Source organism: Andrographis paniculata, unplaced genomic scaffold (assembly GCF_009805555.1).
Source record: "Andrographis paniculata isolate CXL003 unplaced genomic scaffold, ASM980555v1 Contig14END, whole genome shotgun sequence".
NCBI lineage: Eukaryota > Viridiplantae > Streptophyta > Magnoliopsida > Lamiales > Acanthaceae > Andrographis > Andrographis paniculata.
The window spans coordinates 2,332,155-2,352,218 of NW_026137424.1; the positions used below are offsets into that span (position 1 = coordinate 2,332,155).

Genomic DNA, 20,064 nt, shown 5'->3' on the forward strand with positions numbered 1-20,064 from the left:
TGTTAGATATTCAGCATTGATAACACTATATAAATTATACTCCCTCCGTTCACTTATAAGGTAGTTAAAAATTGTGTAATGATATTTTTGCCCTGAGTATTTAATGAAATATTAATTTTGTAATTGAACTTTCCAACATTGCAAGAGTGGACGGAGGGAGTATTAGATAGGTTTGTAATTTACACAAAAATGAATATTATTTTTTATTATTTATTATTATATTTTTTTTTTGTTAAAATAGATATTTTCGAAAAAAAAAAATAATTTTAGTTAACAATGAAGGAGTATTCCTCGTACAGAAGAATGGTGTAATCTTACAAGTAGACAACATTGAAGAAAATATGGCGACACAAGACAAGAAACACTCGATTTAAACACAAACAACATCTTATCTTGTGTTAGATAATCAAATCCCAAACGTACCTTGTGTTCTTTTTAAGCTTTCGAAAAGCCTCCATGTTCTCGCTCGACGTGATCGACGAGAGTCACCGGATCGCGAAACCCTTTGCTGCATTTGGGGCAGATGTCGAGCGTAGCCTTCATAACGCCATTCCTTTCATGAACCTTCTCGACGTGATCCACCAACGCGCCGACCGTCGAGAATCTCAGACTGCATTGCGGACACGCTTCGACTCCGCCTCCTCCATTATTGATGCCGCTGTTTTTTTCCGTCATTTTGTCCCTAGACATTGCTTGATTGAATTCAGTGCTCAATTTGGCGATCCAGGCTTCTGCAGAAGCCCGAACAGAAGAAGCTGCATTGAAGAAACTCGTCGCCCATTTCGACGACGATGCGACAGGAGGGGGTTTCTTCGGGTCGTCTTTTCTTGATCGATTTAAGAACCCCATTAGTTGAAAAGATGAGTCGGGTTTCTTTGGTCCGGGGCACTTGTGGTCGGGTCCAAACCTGTGTTTTAAGCAGTGGTCGGAGTTGCAATCCCGGCATTTTATTGTGTTTGAGTAGCTTAGAATCTCTCGGCACCCGGGAACTGGACATTTTCTTCTTTTCGTAGCTTTTTCATAATTTGAGGGATCGCATTCGACGTTTACGTGCGATTCCCATGTGATGTTTGGATCTTCCTCGGGAATTAGTCGAACTCCTTTAGCGCAGAGTGGGCAGACTACGACAGTCACGTCATTTTTGTTCGCCTTTGGGCAATTGTGCCTGCTGTAGCTTCGATGCTCAAGACAAAATATCTGCGCGCAAAAACATTAAATAAATGACCTGTGGTAGATTAAAAAGGTAAAATCCAGCAGACGACATGCAATTTATTGAAATCAAGCACTCAGGTACTCCTTCCGTCTCACATAAATTGTCCAATTTCGATATATACTAATACAGTTCTTAGTTACTTACTAATTATACTTTACCTAAATTCTCGTATCTACCGTAACGTGAATAATTTATCCGGGGCGGAAGGAGTATATAATTAAGAACACTCTATATTGATACTCTTTAAGGTTAGAACAGCATCTACGCTGCATCGTGTCAATGTTGTTTACAATTTAGTTATATCCTTATATGTTGCACTTCCGAACAAATTTTTAATGTGCTTATTTACACTCTTTGTTCTCAAAACTACTTTCAGACTAAATGTATACTTCTCTAAGAATATGTTTCGGCTTCTGCGCCGAACAATCGCAAATCATCAATATATTACCATTACACAACAGTGTATGTTGTAATTTATATTCAACCTTTGGACATACATAATTTTGTACTTAAGGCCAATTCTAATTGACTAGCACTAAAGTCTTTTACATGAGACAGGATTTGAACCCGTGACCTCGTTGATTTAGGTGCTTCTTCAATATGGGACTTGGTGTTGCATTTGTATTACATTCTCATCCAAGAAAAAAATATGCATTTGGCATCAATTTTGATGTATTTTTAATTTTTATTTAGAGTAAACTACTTGTGCTAATTTACATTAATTTAGTAGAAAAAAAAAAGATAAAATAAAATACTACATGAACACAATTTTTTAAAACTAGTTGCGTATTAAGGGTTTGTTCACCCAATAATTGTTTTTCCTAACACGATTTTCAATAGATATAATATTTATATTTTACTTCCACAAAAGTCAACAATTTACCACGAAATGCTATTTTTTATATTACCGACACGATTTTTCATGCCTCACATAAAAAAAACATTTCAAACTAAAATACTAAACAAGCTATAATAAAATAAAACTAATAAATGAAACTAGAGCTTAAAAAGTGAGATAAAAATTGAAAGGCAGTCCCCAGCCATTTTGGCACCGGAAGTGAATAAAAATGACGAGGGATTCCACAAAATTTCTCTCAATCATAGTGTGGGTTAAGAGACACGTACATCATCAATCCACCGAACAATATCATATAGATTGAATTTGTGCTATTCAAAAATGTTTTTAACTTTGAACACATGCTATTTTCGGTAAAGCACACAAAATTAATCTTTTTTTATTGAAAGGGGAGATCTAAACACATACTATAGAAAGAGGAACTTGATCTAGGCAACTAAATGGTTACTATTGTACTACATATATTTCCAGCAAAAACTGTCGGGATTAAGATTAAGACGAGCTACGCTACAACAGGGAAGAGAAACAAAGAAAATGCAAATATGCATCACAGTGTATCTCTGTCCAACAATAGCCTAATCAATGTTAACGACATATCCATTAGTGAATCCAAAACTTTCTTTCAAGTTCGAGTCTAATTCCAGAAGTTAATTTGCATATCTTCTCTGTTCTTGAATTCATTATAATTAGCATAAGTTCTTCACCCTTCCTACCCTCCCCGTCTAGTCGACATTGTCTCATTTAAGCAATTCTACTCATAGTTGTCAATTTCGGATCAACTTTTAAAACGCTATATCGCGATAGCAGACATAAAAATGACTGCTATTTAAAAATTTAAAAATATACATATAAAAATTATTATTATACAAAATTACAATAAAAAGGCATGAGAAAAATGTAATCAATCTCATTATTATCATTAAAATCAATAAAATTGCAAAAAATATATAATCATAGTTCATAAATAGTTATATAAGCAAAAACGATTAGATTACAACTAATTTGATAAATACATAATCAAAGTCAAACAGATTCAAAATCTGATAAATAGTTTTTTCTCATTTTCCCTAACAAATATTCTTATTCCTTTTACGTCTTCTTCTTCATTTTCATTCATTTCTTTCTTTGTATGCTCGTCACATTGCACATGTTCTTTTCCTCTCTAGAGCTATAAATAGTTACATCATACTATAATATAATAGTGTAAGATTTATATTTACCAAATAACAAACTATTCACATCCCAAACTAAGATATCACACACACTTAATGCAGAAAAATAAACAACACATATATATATCTAATATATATACATACACAAATTTCCAGAAACCATGGATTCAACCGTACGCAAGTAAAATTTTGTCTCGCAATTGTAGAGCATGATCAGAAGATATTGCTTAGGCCGTGCTGCCGTGAACTCAATTAAATCAGGGTCCAATCGAAGCACAACCTCAACAAAATCCAAATCCAGAAGCACATATGCATCCAAATCAATACCAATTTCCGACAAAAACATGATCTATAACACTAAACCCTCCCCCCAAATCAAGCAGTGAGAAAATCCAGAAAGTTCCATAATCCAACGACTTCAACATAATTCCAAAACAGATACACTAAATCAACGCAATTCACGAGCCTATACGAAACAACTGAAGTACCTGCTGGCAGCAATCGCAGGTAAAGGGCAAAAAATCAATCAGGCGGCAATCCTCAACCCTGCAGTGCTTTCCGAGATTCGGGAATGCAGGAGTCCCCATTTTTTTACCAGATGGAATTGCAGTTGAGCTCTGAATCGAAATTCTCCGCCTGGAATCGGTTCTGCTGAAATCGAGCAATGAATCAAGCTTAGATTTTTCTTCGTCTCCCCGGAAATCCGCGTTGCGTTTTTGGAGCTTACACCACGCTTTGGCTTTGAATCTGGGAGAATTTTATATTTATAAATTTTTATTGTTAAAATAAAATAATTAATTTGCGAGAGTTGGCTTAAAAGCGCTATACGTATTTTAGAAATCGCTGTTCTTTATTTGACTGAATCGCGCTTCTCGTCAAGTACGCTTTTGAAATGGTAAAATGAAAGACTAGTAATAATAACTCTTGTTTGTTCTGTAAAATATTTTGAAATAATATTTTTTTGTTATCTAAATTATAGAATATTGTGTAAATAATATAAAAAATATATATAATATATTAATTTTTTAAAAAAATTGTGTGAAAAAAAAAAATTCATCCGTTTTACTTAATTTGTTCACCTTTTCTATATCATTAGTCTCACGTAAATTGTCTCTTTTCATTTTTAGAATATAACTATATACTTTAATCATATTTTAAAATTCATAATTTTTTTTTAATTTAAACTATTTTTAATATATAATTAAATTTATTATATCATAAATATTTTACTAATAAATTTTTAATTACTTACTAATTATTATATCATATCTAAAATTTTATGTTACAATTAAAATGGACAAAATAGTTGAGACGAAAAAAGTATAAAAAAAACACGCTAATGGTGTTTTTATTTTTAAATTTTACTATTCAAAAACACTTCGGTCATTTTATAAAATAATAATAAAAGAATTAGGAAGAGAGATTTTTTTTACAAAAATAATATTTTAATATTATTTATGTTAAGGCTAACCATGCCACTTTATATGGTCAAAAATTAAATAACAATAATATTTTAATATAGGTAAAAAGTAAAATAAGTTATCATAAGAAAATTATTCAAGAATTCAAGGAAAAAAATTATGACTTGGCAAATAAAAAAAAATAGTAACAAATTAATTATTATTTGTTAAAATATGAATAATAAAATTATAAGTATTTATTATAAATAAATGGACATAAATTTAATAAATAAGTAAAAAATAAAATGACATAATTATAGCAGACTAAAAGAGTATTTTTCGTTTTAAGGATAGGGTTAATATTTTATAGAATTGGTAATATAATGTTTGGATTAGAATAGAATTGGTTATTGATTTGTCATATCAATATGATTCATCGATTAACACATATTACCAATATAAAAATTACTAATAATCAAAATTGTATATATAAATATAGCCAAGATATTTAAGCGTGTGTTTCTTTACATCCAAAACCACAAATTTTTACTATTTGAACTTTGTATTTCCCAAAAATTTTTAATATCATTCTACATTATTTTAATATCAAACTCAAATCAAATTTTTTTCAAACTTATAAAAAAAACAAACCCTAATAACAACTCTAGTCATGTTCAACTCTTGCTTGACATCTCTCGTAAAATATAGTTTGATAGCATAAAAATAGACTCGTAATCGTAAATAAGTTCAAACTTCTGACGTTTTCTGATTTGTCTACCACATATAATTCGTGTAAATAGCTATTACAAATTTCCATATCACTCCATCCGTCCCATTGAAGAATGTCATTTGCTTTTTGCATGTAAATTTTTTAATATTAATATTATATTGAATTGTAGTAAAAAGACAAAAATAGATACTCCCTCCATCCCAGAAAATATAAGACTATTACTTTAGATACAGAAATTTAGGTAAAATATAATTAGTACATAATTAAAAAGTGTATTAGTAAAAATAATGATTATTTAGTAAAAATAATTATAAATTAAGATTAAAATAAGTAAATAGTTTAATTAAAATTAAGAAAATTATAAAATTTAAAATGCGATTAAAGTGCATAATTATATTTTCAAAAATAAAAAGGACAAGTTATGTGGAATGGTCGAAAATAGAAAATAGGAACAAATTATGTGAGACGGAAGAAGTATAATATAAAAATAATAGCATTTGTGTAATATATTGTAAATTGAAAGTGTATTTATTATGTTAGATAGGTAGTACGCTTACTAAATTAAAAAATGATAACCTTGTTCTGAGACGGACGAAAATAGAAAATGGTAACCTTTCAACAGGAGGAGAGAGTATTACTCTTTATTCAACACTTATTTACAACAAATACCACTAATTTTATTATATACTCTCTTCATTTACTTTACTTTTTAACTAAATTTTCAAAAATACCCTCAACTACCTGTCACTTTTTCAATAATTTTTTTTTTTTTTTAAATTCTCGTGTCGAGCTCAAATGGACTAATTTTAATAGACTGAAGGAGTACATAACTATTTAAAATGCTGATTAAAGGGAACCAAAACAACATAAATTATAGTAGAAGATATATTCCACGTTCCATGGAGTAAAAATAAAAATAAAAACAAAAAATCAATAGGCAGAGAAGCCAAATCAAGAAAATCTCTGCCCTCAACAACTACAGTATTTATTTATTCCTTCTTTATCAAATTGTAAAAAAGGAAGGGAATGAATGGCACACCTGTTTCTTTCTTTGTCTGTAAGTGAATGGAACAAAATTCATTATTTGCAGCAGCAGCAGCAGCAGGCTTGAGATCGATCGATCGATCTTTGATATGCAAGCAAAACATAGACAGACTAATTGATGGGGTCGATGACCAGCTTCCGGGACTTAAGAACCGACCACTTGAGGCGCCGGTAGTATCCGGCTTGAAGGAGAGCCAATGACAGCAGAAGGATCCACTTGAATCCCATCTGCAGTACCCAAGCAAAACGTCAGCATATCTCGTTCCGACTAAATATTAGAGTTGGCAAAAACTGACCCGATACGAAATAATTGGATTTGAATAAAAGATTTCAACACGATTATATATACGGGATGATACGAACCCGATAGGATAATAAACGGGTCGGGTCAGAGTTGAGACTCTCAACTCGAATCCGACACGACAACTCGATTATAATATATTAATATATTTATTATATATATAAAATAATTATGATTATATGATTAGCCCACATATTAATTTAATCCAAATTTAATTTTAAATAATTCAATCTAATTCATTGTGCATATTACACTAGAAACAACAAAACTAATATAACACCACAACATGACTTAATTATGTATACGGGTCAACATAAACCCGATATGATAATAAATGAGTCGGGTTAAGATTGAGTTATTTAACCCATTTAAAGTAGTCAACTCGACACGAACCCGACACGAATCGACTCATTGTCAGCTCTACTAAATATGAATATCCTCAACTTTGATTCGGGAAGCTTACCAGTTTTCTCTCTTCCATTTCAGGTTCTGCAGCCCATGACAGGAAGGATACCACATCCTTCCCCATCTAAAGAAACAAGAAAGAAAAAAGAGATTAGATTTTAAAATAACGACCGACAGGCATTGGTCGAACAAGAGGGAGCAGAAAGGTGAGCTTGCCTGAGCCTCGGTGGCAGGGGTACCATCTTCATACTCAACAGCTCCGTCGTTGAGCATTTTAGGCATGGCTATAGCACCTCCCGGGAAGTAGGGATTATAATGCAACCCTTCACGGATCTAAAGTAGATTAAAAACAAACTGGCTAGTTAGTGTATCAAATCAGATTACATGGATACATTAATTCTACAAGTACAAAAAAAAAAAAAAAAAAAAAAGAAAAAAAAAAGGAGAATTTCTATGAGCAATTAATCACTAGTCGTAAAAAATAAATATCGTAAACAAGAATGGTACATTCATCCACCAGCAAGATTGGTATATTTGGACAGTATCTATATATATAGCATTGGGCTAAAGGAGAACTCAGAAAGGGGCTGCTAAGTAAATGGCATGGCCAATTAGAGAGTCTGCCTTTAGTGTAGAACCGTTAAAAACTGACACGACATGACAACCCAATACGAAATAGTTTGATTGAGTCAAGGATTTTAACCCAAGCATGTATATGGATTGACATGAACCCGACACGACAATTTGATTATAATATATTAATATTAATTAATACTTTTATTATATCTGTAAAATAATTCTAATTTGATAATTCACATATAATTTAAACTAAGTTTAATCTAAAATAATTCAACCTAATTCACTACACATGTTACATTAGAATCGAAAAAACTAACATAACACGACAACTAGACAATAAACAATTGGATTTGGATCAAAGATTTCGACCCAATTATATATATGGGTCAGCACAAACCCGATACAATAATAAACGAGTCAACATGAACCCAATACGATAATAAACATATCGGTTTAGGGTTGAGCGATTTAATCTTGGTAAAGTATTCAACTCTGACACGAATCAGACTCATTGCCAGGTTTAATTTAGTGCATACTCTGAATAAAGGAAAACTATACAATCAGCAGGCATTAAGATAAAACCAGGATTATATTCCAAATCAAACACTTAATAACGTAGAACATCGTAATGAGATCTTAACCAACCAAAGCATTTACAGAAGAATTAGACAACTGAAATGGATTAGAGTTACTATTCATACATAAAATAAATGAGAGATCCATCAAAACTTACTGAAACGCCAGCTGGAGGATCACGGTACCCGGTTAAAAGGCCGAATACATAATTTTGGCCATTGTGACGAGCCTAAGAACAAAACAAACTGTAACTTAGCCAAGAAGGAAAAAAAGAACTACCAAGTAAACTATCTATAACTTAGTGGAAAAGTGGTACATACTTTTGTGATGAGACTTAGATCTGGAGGATAAGCCCCACCATTTGCAAATCTAGCTGCTTGTTCATTTGAATATGGCTCAGGAAAACGATCGCTCAGTTTCCCAGGACGAGTAAACATTTCCCCTTCATCATTTGGGCCATCAACGACCTCAATCTCAGCAGCCATAGCCTTAGTCTCTGCCTCTGTGTAGGCGACGCCCACCAAATCACGATATGAAACCAAAGACATGGAATGGCAGGAAGCACACACTTGTTGATAAACTTGATGACCACGCCGAATCCTATTTAAAACAGTCATTGGTTTATCAATGTGATGAAAGTGGTAATTAAGTTTTATCTGAACTTCCAAAATACTCAAAATTATGAAAATATTGTCCATGACTGCCTGTACAACTCATTAACCTTGGAACAAACGTAGAACATAGTTGATAATACTTTTGATATCAAGGGATGTTACAAGTGGTAAAATGCACGGATGTAAGAAAGAACCTAATAACCATTCTTGCTGATGGTGTATAAACAACATGACTCGCTACCACCAAGCTTCAAGATTTTATTATGCTCAAACTTTAAAATCACAGTTAAATGAAGACTCATGTCTCTTTCGAAGGGAATGCATCTTCACGCCATTAAAAAACAAAAGACACAAAAGCAACATGCTTATAATATAGAGTCTACAAGTTTTCTCCAGTGTTCTTTTGTATAATATTTTTACTATTCAGCCTATTATGTTCCCTCCCAAAACTTCGCATCTACTCAAAAACATCAAAATAAAAAATACAAAACAAAAGCAAAAACACAAAAGAGCGCGCCTTCATCTTTTCTTTTGTATTTTAGAATATCAGCAGTATTTACTCAATTGCAAACAACCAAAGTCTTCTCAGAAAAAATATATTAATCTGAAGTGTAGACACCATAAAAGGGGGTAAAGGAAATATGGCATATAGTTTTTGTTTAAATTTTGTCTAACAAAGTTAATGGTACGGTAGCTTTGACACAGGAATTATTCAAGTGGAGCACAGAGGTTGATAACAGTTGACACTAAACATATATCGACATAAGCATATTTCAGGTTCGAAACATCATACCCACCAAAAACAAAGTGTTGTCAAATGGTAAATATTGATTTCTGAACCAATCTTGACAAATGAAATGACTGACCGGAAATAAAAGATGTAAGGCTTGTCATAAGTTGATTTAATTTTAACCGACTATTCATGGAGCTTAAATTAAAAGAAGATTTGAAAACTCACGAAGCATGGTCATAGGATCCTAGAATGCCGTTATGAGGCCAAGGATAGCTTGGGACTTCCAGACCATGTTCAGCCTCATCACAGGATGAGATTGTAGCAAAGCTCAACAGCCCTGATACACCAGCTCCAACTATGGCCAATGACCTCAAGGAATTTGAAGTGCCAGATCCAAGACCTTCATGCCCTTTCTTGGAAATAAGAGATGACAAAAACGACGATGACTGAAGCAGAAATATATTGGAGTTACTTCTTTTATCAACAAAATGTGCATGTGTATACATAATTCTAAAAACTTGCAAACTGAGACAGATGTTTCGGTCCATAACACACAATGTGTATTGAAATCCTGTTTTAACTGTAAATGAAAATCTAAAAGTGTTACTCCTAGACAAGATCCAGGAATTTTGCACAGCATGAATTGGGGCTTTGCTATTCAGCGATGTAAACACTATACAAAAGAAAAATAAAATCAGGATTACAAAAATCAGAAGTATGATAACTTACACTGCTTTGTGACTGAAGTTTCTCTCTAAGTAACCGGTGGAAGGCTCTACCTCCAAACATCTTAGCTTGTAAATCGTATCTAATTATCAGAAGGAGGAAAAAGGAAATATATGATAAGAAAAGCGAACAAAGTAGAGCAGGTTGTGTAGTATTTTCATTCGTAAAATTCAGAAAAGCAAATGAGAAGTACCATAGTACAGAATGCTTAACAAAGGAAACAACCAGCAACATTTCATGTGTGCTGACGGTATGTTGAATCAAGACACTGATGAAAAAATATTTTTAAAATTTGGAAAGAATTGGGCACTGAAAACCTGCTATTAAAGCTGTTGAATGTCTGAATTTTTATACAGCCACCGCCAAATAAAATACATTCAGGGTGCGTTCGTTTGAAGGATTTTCCCCGATTTTTTCTATTCACCAAATTTTACCTCCAAAAACATTAAATCAAATACTTATTTTCCATTTTTTATATTATTCTAAAAATTAATTTTACATTCAAAACATCAAATCAACACCTATTTATACACTATCGTATAATTATTCTAATTCAATTTTTTTACTATTCGAAACTCAATTCAAAATCCAAACCCTCAAACAAACACACCCTGAATGTGATTATTTACCAAAAGAAAGTGAATCTTTAGATCCAATCAACTTATAGATGATAAAATGCTTGAGAAATATATTTCCAGTGATTCAGTGATTCACATATTAGGCATGAAATAAACGACCAACAGATTATTCCCTTCCATCACATCCCCACACTTTCATTCTTTTCAAAAAACCTTAACCCACCTAATAAAAAATCAAATGCGATGCAAACAAATTATCATTTCGCATGAGAAATCCATTGAAATTCCTCAACCAGGAGAAATGAATTCAAAATGGAAATCCCTGGAACCAAACACTGATGTCCAAAATGAAAATCTAGCAAGAATTAATGACGCAAGCAAAAACATTTCCACATGTAATGTAAATCTACTCGAAAATATTCGCTTTCTCACAATCAGAAACACGAAACTCACACCCTTTCATCATTTTCAGCTCGGATTGATTCAAGATCAGAGACAAAAATGCAAATACAGCACTAAAGCTGAAAATAAAAATCATAGAGAGAATCTACGGCAGCAATTTGTACGATACCTAGAACGTCCACAACTCCAACGGCGAACAAAATTCAGATCATCAGGGGGGGAACGGCGAAAAAAATTCAGAACTACGCGAAAATATTGAATCTATACCTTGAAAGGAGGAAAGACAAACTCCGATGGGCGGCGAGCGTGGGTACGATCCGAAAGGGAAGAGCAGGATCGGTCTTCGCTGCTTTACAGTCGAGTTTCTCTAAGTTGCGAGTTCGGTGGGCCAACAATGGACCTTAATATGGGCTTACATAGTCCCATATTACAAACTAGGAAAAGACAAAAAAAAAAAAAAAAAAAAAAAAAACTAGGAAAAGACAAATAATTTGTAATAATTACTCGCTTAATATGGGCTTGTTTGGTCTATACGACGTTTAAAAAAGATGAATATTTTACTAAAACATGACAGATAATTAAGAGTATTTTAAAAAAATTAGTTAAAAATAAAAAATAAATGTAATAAAAATAATGATATTTTTTAAAATAATGAATTAACAATAATAATTAAATATTGATGTATTGATTTTGTCAAAATTAATAATGAGATAAATTTAACTAATAGACTAAAAAAAATAGAAATAAATTTGATGGAGGGAAGAGTATCATTTTAATTAATGTTTAATATTTTATTTTTCTTTCAAATATAAATCCAAATATAAATGTAATTATGTTTAGAGATGAAAATGTCTTTGACAATATAAATATACTTCCCTCGTTAGTCAAATTAATTTTTATTTTATTTTAGTTTGTGCGTTAAACTTATCTCGTTACTAACTATTATTATAAAAAAATCAATTATTCATCATTTAATATTTATTTACAATAAATATAACTAATTTTATTATATTATTTCACAGGGTATTTTAATTTTTATTAAAATTCCAAAAATACTTTTAATTACTATCATCACTTTACAATAATATATTCATGTTTCTTAATTAAAAATAAAAAAACAAAAAATAAAAAACAAAAACAAAAACAAAAGGTTTACTATTACCTCCGTCCCTGCAAAAAGAGCAATATTTATTTTTTGCAAGTAAAATTTTTTAATATTAATATTATATTGGTTTATAATTAAAAAGATAAAATTGCCTTTAATATATTATGCGATAAAAAAATAATGATATTTGTGTATATTGAAAGTTATTAGGGTGTGTTTGTTTGGGGCTTGGATTTTAGATTAGGATTTGAATAGTAAAAAATTTGAATTTGAATGTTGTTGATGCAATTTTTCAACAATAAAAAGTAAACTCCGAAAATAGGAAATTATCTTCGAATTTGATATAATTAGTACATGAGATTAGGAATATCTAAACACTGTAGGATACATAAATAAAATAAGAAAATAAAACTACATACTAGAAACAGACCCGAATCCTTAAATAACTCCTAAAGAAACGGTTTGAACCGCCGTCTGATCGATTACAGCAACCGCTGTCAAACCGCCCACCAGGTTCTCTTCTGTTGCACGTGTGTTAACCGACTCACCAACCGTTCTCACCAATTACAACACTCAACTGACTTGTTTGACCTCCCGACTTGCCTGACTTCGCTTCGCTCAACCTTATCACATCCGACCTTCGTACCTGACCTAATCACATCTGACATCAGTTCCCGACCTTATCATGTCCGATCTCCTTGCTCGACCTTACCACGCCCGACTTCTGAGCCCGACTTACTCACGTCTGACCTCAGTGTCCGACCTTATCACGTCCGACCTTTGTGCCCGATCTTACCGCGTCCGATCTTAACACACGACCTGATCACGTCCGACCTCCGTGTCCGACCTGATCACGCCCGACCTCAGTGCCCGACCTTATCACGTTCGACCTTTATGCACGACCTTACAGCGTCCGATTTTAACACCCGACCTAATCATGTCCGACTTTCGTGCCCGACCTGATCACGTCCGACCTCCATGCCCGACCTGATCACGCCCGACCTCATGAGCTCCGTGTCCGACCTTATTCACCTGGTCTCTGCCTTCTCCCGAGGAAGTCTTTTCCTTTAACAGCGTCCGAACTTATATTCGGGCTTTCTTTTTGAAATCCTACTACCATTAACAAGCCCATTAAACTTTACACCACTCCTTAACCTAGGCTCATTCTCGAAAACCTATCAATCGTTTTTTTTGCTCAACAAATATAAAATTGATTTTTAGTATAATATAAAAAAAATGAAAAATAGGTGTTTGATTTGACGTTTTTGAGATGAAAAAATTGGATGAATAGTTGGATTTAAATCCAATCCTCCAAACAAACACACCCTAAATTAAAAAATGATACTCACTCTGTCCTTTGAATGGTAACATTTGTTTTTTGCACTTAAATTTTTAAATATTAGTATTATATTATATTATAATAAAAAAAAGACAAAAATACGATATTTATTATGTTAAATAAATAATATAATTATTAAATTAAAAAATAGCAAGGGAATGACAAAGAAAAACAGTAACTTTCAAAGGGAAAGACGGAATATTTTTTTTTAGACCGATAAATATAGAAGATGATATCCGGGATGGAGGAATATTTAAAATTCTCTTTTTTAAAAAACCATATATAATTTAAATTAAAATATAAATATAAAAAATTTGCAAAATAAACCCTAATCGTGTTTCATCGTCGTCTCCGGCTTCATCGCCGTCGTCTTCCTCGTTGCCTCCGCCTTCTTCGCCGTCGTGTTTGGCTTCCCCGATCGACAGCGCCGCTGTCTTGGTCTGCTTATTCACCTGTGTCTTCTTTCGTTTTTGTCTTCCTTTTCCCTTTGCTTTTCTCGACCGTAGTTGTCTTCCTCTTCCCTCACTTTTTCTGTCGCCTGCGTCTTCGTCATCCCGTTCCTCGCCGACGCTGTTCTGTTTCTTCCCATTGGATCGGATTGACTTACTTGCCGGAGCTCAAAATATTTCTTCAATCGAAACGTCAGAAGAGAAGATGAAGAAAAATAGTAGCAGCGCCAATTTTCCCGATAGGGTTGGTCCCCCAATCCTGCCGCCCGACCCTAATCTACCGCGCTTCCTCTGCCAGAATTGTCACCAAACCGTCTCTGTTGCCGGATTTGATTCTCACGCTGATAAATTTCTCGCCTCAGGTCAAGGTTAGATTATAGAATCAATTGAAAATTTCTTCCTGTTCCATGAATCAAGAAGATGAATTTTATACTGCCCTAAGAGAGCACTCTTATCTTTTCCATTTATTCTTCTTTTGTGCTATATTAGGAATTTTGATCGATACATATTCAAGATTTTGCATAAGTTTGAATTAGAGAGCAAACACTCTTCTACTTCAATCCATTACATGCAAATATACCAATTTGTTTGCTATTAGGTTTTGCTAATTGCCTTAAAGATGTAGAACATGAGAATGTGGAAGCTTCAGCACCCTAGAACCATTGTTTTGTTTGCATAAATCTTAGGAATGATACTTATGCAGGGATGCAAGGTTCTTCAATCATTGGAACTGGTAGCGTCGTAGGATCAACACGGATGGACCATTCATTCGTTGTACTACCTAAACAAAGGAACAATACTCCGGGAGCTTCTCCACGACCTCGAGGTGGTGTAGCTATGCAATCCGAGACTTCTCAAACTGGAAAGGCAATAGACGAGTCTTTTGTTGTATTACCTCCACCAGCTGCTTCGGTATACAAAAGTGAACCTGGAGCTGCTGCCAGTGGCAGCAATCATCCGTCACCGGAAAGCGAGCCTAGCAAAGTTCCCACTCAGCCACACAACTCAGGCTTTCACTCTGCTATAACAGTCCTAAGTCGTGCGTTCAATATTGCTACCACTCAAACTGAGGTACTTCATTTACGCCTATGGAATTTTCGATTCAACACTGATACATACACTGCAAATTTTACAATTTCTTTTCCGATATGATATTTTCTGCAGGTGGAGCATCCTTTGTGTCTTGAGTGCATGCGAGTTTTGTCGGATAAACTTGATAAGGAGGTTGAAGATGTGAATAGGGACATAGAAGCGTATGAAGCTTGTCTTAAACGCTTAGAAGGGGAAACAAAAGTTGTACTAAGTGAAGCAGAGTTTCTTAAGGAAAAATTGAAGGTGCTTATTTTACAATTTCATACAAACATTTATTTGTCGGGTGCTTTTGCTGAGGGCTTAGGACTTAACATGTCAAAGATGTATGTGTATGTGTTTATACATGTATAATCACATTGCAGTTTTCCTCTTTGATTTTACTGTGAACACTAATTGTCCTGAAATCCAAATATTGCTAACTGTATTTGGTTGCCCTGGAAGATAGAAGAAGAAGAACGGAAACTTGAAGCATCAATTGCAGAAACAGAGAAACAATTTGCAGAAGTTACTGCTGAAATGAAGGAGCTGGAGTTAAAATCTAGTCGATTTAAAGAGTTAGAAGAACGGTAAGTTTCTTCATATAAGTTTTGAATGGTGTATTTTAGTGTTCCCGATTGGAAATATGTAAGTTTTAGTTGTTCCTTAACTTATGGTTCAGTTCAAAAATCATTCTTGTCGTTGATCTAATTCCTAGTATTGTCTTCCTCAGTTACTGGCAGGAGTTCAATAATTTCCAGTTTCAGTTGAGCTCGCATCAGGTTTTTTATGGCTAAACTTCTTTTTACATCTTGATTATTCTAAGCCAGGGCCCACAAGCTCTTTTAGAGATATTATATCACTCGATTGTAGTTGATCTTGGCGATAATTACTAACATTATTAAACTACAAATATGTGGTCAATAGGAAGAGCGGGATGCAATTCTAGCCAAAGTTGAAGTCTCACAAGCTCATTTAGAGTTGTTGAAGCGAACTAATGTGCTGAATGATGCTTTTCCTATTTGGTACGATGGAGAGTTTGGAACTATCAATAGCTTTCGTCTTGGAAGACTGCCTAAAGTTCAGGTATATATATTTACAGCTGTGGCATTCTTATTTTCGGGGATTTTTTTCCCCCATTGCTCTCTATTTGATTTTGCAGGTTGAGTGGGATGAAATAAATGCAGCCTGGGGGCAGGCTTGCCTTCTCCTCCATACAATGGCTCAATACTTCCGGCCGAAGTTCCTGTATCCTTTCGTTAATTAAAAGTTCTCTAAGCTATCTTTAAACTCACTTTGTAGGCCCTCTTTCCGGAAAAATTATGTGGGTTTGTTTGAGCATGAAGGCTAAAAAAAATAATATTTTAATATAAAAGTAGGGTAAGTAAAAAATAAAATTGAAGTATCATGGGAAATTTGTTAAGAAGTTTGATATAAAAAATAATGAGACAACTAGAAAAAATATATCAAAATGATTGTCATTGGTTAAAGTAAGAGAGATAAAATTATGAGTGGATAAACTTTTGTGCTATGAATAGACTATGTATAAGTTTAGTTGACAATCAAAAAAAAAGAAAACTGACATAATTTTGGCGAACAGAGGGAGCATTATTACCATTTGTATGATACTCTTCCATGGTGTGGTTGGGTGTATCTTTACTCTATTTGTTTTGGTGCTTTCCTCTTTTGGGCTACTAATCTTCTTTTCGTCAGTTGATTTTCGACTTGGTGTGTGTCACATTATGGAATTTGTTAGAGCATGTGTATCGTTTAACATTATTCAGAAGTCCAGATCTGAATAAAATTGAATTTACAATGTTTCCCTATCCTTTTAAGCTTCTACGCCTTAATTTTAGCTCCAGATATCGAATTAAAATTCTTCCCATGGGGAGCTACCCTCGAATAATGGATGGCAACAACAATACCTATGAACTGTAAGTTTTAATACATACTGCTGCTCATCCGGATTTGGCATTAAATGGCAATGCTACATAAATGGGCGGGTTACTTGAGCGACGATAGGATGAAAATTAAATGTTTGCGTACTTTCAAAATTCGATGGAAAGATATTCGATGGCCTTTAAACCTCTTGATTTTGAATGAATGAATTGGCATTATTAGATCATTTTGTGTTACTTTTAAATGCCGAAGATTTAGTTTCATTTTCTACGTGTATCACTCTAACAAGATCGTGTGCATCTTTTTATTGACCTAGTTTTGATCCATCTCCCCTTGGTCGTACATTCGATGGCCTATAAACCTCTTTTGATTTTGAATTAATGAATTGGCATTATTAAATCATTTTGTGTTATTTTTATATGCCAAAAATTAAGGTTTCATTTTCTACGGGTATCAGTCTACCAACATCGCGTGTTCCTTTTTACTGTCCTATTTCGATCCATTTCCCATTAGTCATACAAATTAATTAGTTCACTGCTTGCACATTAACATGCCTTGTGTTCTTATCAGCTTCGGCCCTGTCAATGTATTTTGGAGCACTCGTTACGATAAAGCTATGACATTATTCTTGACCTGCCTCAAGGAGTTTGCAGAGTTTGCAAACTCGAAGGACAAAGAAAACAACATTCCTCCCGAGAAATGCTTCAAACTTCCATACAAGTAGGTGGAAATACTTGCATGATTAGTTATTTGTCATTCAAATTTATGCTCATTTTTCATGTTTAAGTTATAAAAAATATTTTTATTTCTCACTCTAGTAAAAAATCAATTAGGTTTTAGTTTTTGGGTTTGGATTTCTGAATAGTAAAAAGTTGAATTTGAATAGTTGTTTGATGTGATATAAATAAAAGTTAGATGTGATATTTTGAATGTAAAATAAATTTGTAGTATAATATGAAAAAAGAAAAGTAATTGTTTGATGTGATATTTTTTAAAAGAGAAAAGAATATGAATAGTAAAAACATTTAGTAAAATCCACAAAAGAATACAACTTATATTTTTGCTATAAAATGCAAAAAGTAACCATTATTATCCATTGTCATTAAAATGTGTATCCACGTATTTGAACACAAAACCTTACGACGGAGGGAGTATTTAATCGTGTTATCATTCTTCAAATTGCTACTTCACCAATTACATTTCGACTCAATTTCATAAAACGCAAGAAAGAACCATCTCCAGGTAACATCGATAATGTGTTATCCATCTGAAGACAATTGTGTGGTTCTATATTTGTATTATGTGGATACATTTCTTTTTAGGGTGTGTTTGGTTGGGGGGTTTGGATTTTGAATTCGAATTTGAATAGTAAAAAGTTTGAATTGAAATAATTGTCTGATGTGATATAAATAGACGATGTGATATTTTGAATGTAAAAGTTTTTTTTTTTAGTATAATATAAAAAAAATAGAAAATAAGTATTTGATTTGATATTTTTATGATAGAAAAATGTGATAAATAGTGAAAATTTGGGAAAATCCTCCAAATAAACACACCCTTTTGATCGACATTTGCAGGATAGAGAATGACAAAGTAGAAAGTTACTCGATCACACAGAGCTTCAATAAACCGGAGAATTGGACGAAAGCTCTAAAGTACACTCTGTGTAATCTGAAATGGGCACTCTACTGGTTCGTCGGGAACACAAACTTCCAGCCTCTCACTGCCACTGCTGCCGCCTCTTCCCATTCCGAAGCCCCCGGCTCAGCCTTGCTCTATAACGGCAAACGCCCGACTGATCCTAAGGTACTACGGTCTTGAATTGTTTAATTTTAATTATATATATTTGAATTTCTGGTAGGATACAAAAGGTGTTTATATATAAGTTGTGTGGGATTAGGCATCTAATTCAAGGGAATGTTTTATGTAATAAAAATTGGAGAGTTAATGAAGAAAGACTTGTGTTGTCGTCAATGTGCTACTGCTTGCTTACAATAGTTATTTAGTTAGTACTGAAATTGTTGTCTTCCAATGCCATATTTTACTCATTCGTGATACTCCTTTGTTTTACAAAGAATCCATTTATTTTTTTTTGTGTTTTTTTTTTTTTTTAATATTATTTATTATATCAAGAATATTTTTAATATTTTCTTTCCCTTAACTATGTATCTATTTATTTTTTGCACAAGAGTTTTAGAAATATTATATTATATTGTGATGTGGTATGAATAAAGTAGAAAAAACTAAAATAACCTTATTGTATGATATAAAGGCAATAATATTTATGTAATATGTTGTAAGTTGTAATAATATTTTTAATGTTGTAAAAAGTACGGTTATGGGAGCCTGGGACATAGACAATATTCATATTACATATACTCATATAGTAATTTTTAAAATGTTTAAATATTAAATTTATTAATTATATAAAAAAATAATAAAATAATATCGTAACTTACTATTATTAATTAATTAAATATTATTTTCTTAAATAGTATGTCACTAAAATAAATGTCAATTATCTTGGCATATTTTTCATTTAAATAATTTTTCATAAATATTATTAAAATAACTGATATAAATATACATTAATATAATATATATATATATATATAAGTATATATTTGTTCATTCACAAAGAATTAATAATTCAATAAAAAAATATTATTTTTTTATATTACAAACTAATTACTTGGCTTAAAAACACATCATCCAAACCCTATATACATTCAATTCCAAATATAATTTATAATTCATCATATTTAATAATTTCTCAGTCAAAGTGAAAGAGTAAATATATTAATTTAATTGCTTTTATAAATATATAATGTACTAGGGTTGTGTAAAATTTGTTTTATCTTTGACATTAGAGCGA

At 32.6% G+C, this 20,064-nt stretch overlaps 3 protein-coding genes across 5 annotated transcripts; 1 reads left to right on the forward strand and 2 right to left on the reverse strand.

The window, feature by feature from the left end:
• Nucleotides 1-256: 256 nt before the first annotated feature.
• On the reverse strand, nucleotides 257-3,993 carry LOC127257979 (zinc finger AN1 and C2H2 domain-containing stress-associated protein 16-like). The gene is made up of 2 exons (XM_051284595.1): nucleotides 3,730-3,993; nucleotides 257-1,197 (listed from the first exon to the last, which is right to left on the reverse strand). The coding sequence occupies exons 1-2, from the start codon at nucleotides 3,826-3,828 to the stop codon at nucleotides 436-438; spliced, it is 861 nt and encodes a 286-aa protein (XP_051140552.1). The 5' UTR covers nucleotides 3,829-3,993; the 3' UTR covers nucleotides 257-435.
• Nucleotides 3,994-6,217: 2,224 nt separating this feature from the next.
• On the reverse strand, nucleotides 6,218-11,713 carry LOC127259832 (cytochrome c1-2, heme protein, mitochondrial-like). 2 transcript variants are annotated; one of them, XM_051287448.1, is made up of 8 exons: nucleotides 11,597-11,713; nucleotides 10,353-10,431; nucleotides 9,849-10,069; nucleotides 8,597-8,876; nucleotides 8,434-8,505; nucleotides 7,338-7,454; nucleotides 7,180-7,245; nucleotides 6,218-6,643 (listed from the first exon to the last, which is right to left on the reverse strand). In XM_051287448.1, the coding sequence occupies exons 2-8, from the start codon at nucleotides 10,410-10,412 to the stop codon at nucleotides 6,527-6,529; spliced, it is 933 nt and encodes a 310-aa protein (XP_051143405.1). In that variant the 5' UTR covers nucleotides 10,413-10,431; nucleotides 11,597-11,713; the 3' UTR covers nucleotides 6,218-6,526. The 2 variants fall into 2 exon arrangements, with proteins under 2 accessions (XP_051143405.1, XP_051143408.1); XM_051287451.1 differs by having other exon boundaries at nucleotides 11,499-11,652.
• Nucleotides 11,714-14,063: 2,350 nt separating this feature from the next.
• LOC127258836 (beclin-1-like protein) lies at nucleotides 14,064-19,163 on the forward strand. 2 transcript variants are annotated; one of them, XM_051285864.1, is made up of 10 exons: nucleotides 14,064-14,590; nucleotides 14,926-15,293; nucleotides 15,387-15,557; nucleotides 15,756-15,880; nucleotides 16,024-16,072; nucleotides 16,218-16,376; nucleotides 16,453-16,538; nucleotides 17,153-17,224; nucleotides 17,760-17,909; nucleotides 18,767-19,163. In XM_051285864.1, exons 1-10 carry the CDS (start codon nucleotides 14,428-14,430, stop codon nucleotides 19,008-19,010), a joined length of 1,587 nt encoding a protein of 528 aa, XP_051141821.1. In that variant the 5' UTR covers nucleotides 14,064-14,427; the 3' UTR covers nucleotides 19,011-19,163. The 2 variants fall into 2 exon arrangements, with proteins under 2 accessions (XP_051141821.1, XP_051141830.1); XM_051285873.1 differs by having other exon boundaries at nucleotides 14,064-14,584.
• Nucleotides 19,164-20,064: the final 901 nt, after the last annotated feature.

What these genes read in the sequence shown, in the direction of transcription:
- LOC127257979 (XM_051284595.1), bottom strand. Translation starts at nt 3,828, where the DNA reads ATGGGGACTCCTGCATTCCCGAATCTCGGAAAGCACTGCAGGGTTGAG. An exon ending in CCTGCGATTGCTGCCAGCAG is followed by an intron (nt 1,198 to 3,729) that starts GTACTTCAGTTG and finishes TTTTGCGCGCAG; the next exon opens with ATATTTTGTCTTGAGCATCG.
- LOC127259832 (XM_051287448.1), bottom strand. Translation starts at nt 10,412, where the DNA reads ATGTTTGGAGGTAGAGCCTTCCACCGGTTACTTAGAGAGAAACTTCAG. An exon ending in AACTTCAGTCACAAAGCAGT is followed by an intron (nt 10,070 to 10,352) that starts GTAAGTTATCAT and finishes TTTCTGCTTCAG; the next exon opens with TCATCGTCGTTTTTGTCATC. An exon ending in ATCCTCCAGCTGGCGTTTCA is followed by an intron (nt 7,455 to 8,433) that starts GTAAGTTTTGAT and finishes AATCTACTTTAG; the next exon opens with ATCCGTGAAGGGTTGCATTA.
- LOC127258836 (XM_051285864.1), top strand. Translation starts at nt 14,428, where the DNA reads ATGAAGAAAAATAGTAGCAGCGCCAATTTTCCCGATAGGGTTGGTCCC. An exon ending in TTGCTACCACTCAAACTGAG is followed by an intron (nt 15,294 to 15,386) that starts GTACTTCATTTA and finishes TATTTTCTGCAG; the next exon opens with GTGGAGCATCCTTTGTGTCT. An exon ending in TTCTTAAGGAAAAATTGAAG is followed by an intron (nt 15,558 to 15,755) that starts GTGCTTATTTTA and finishes TTGCCCTGGAAG; the next exon opens with ATAGAAGAAGAAGAACGGAA.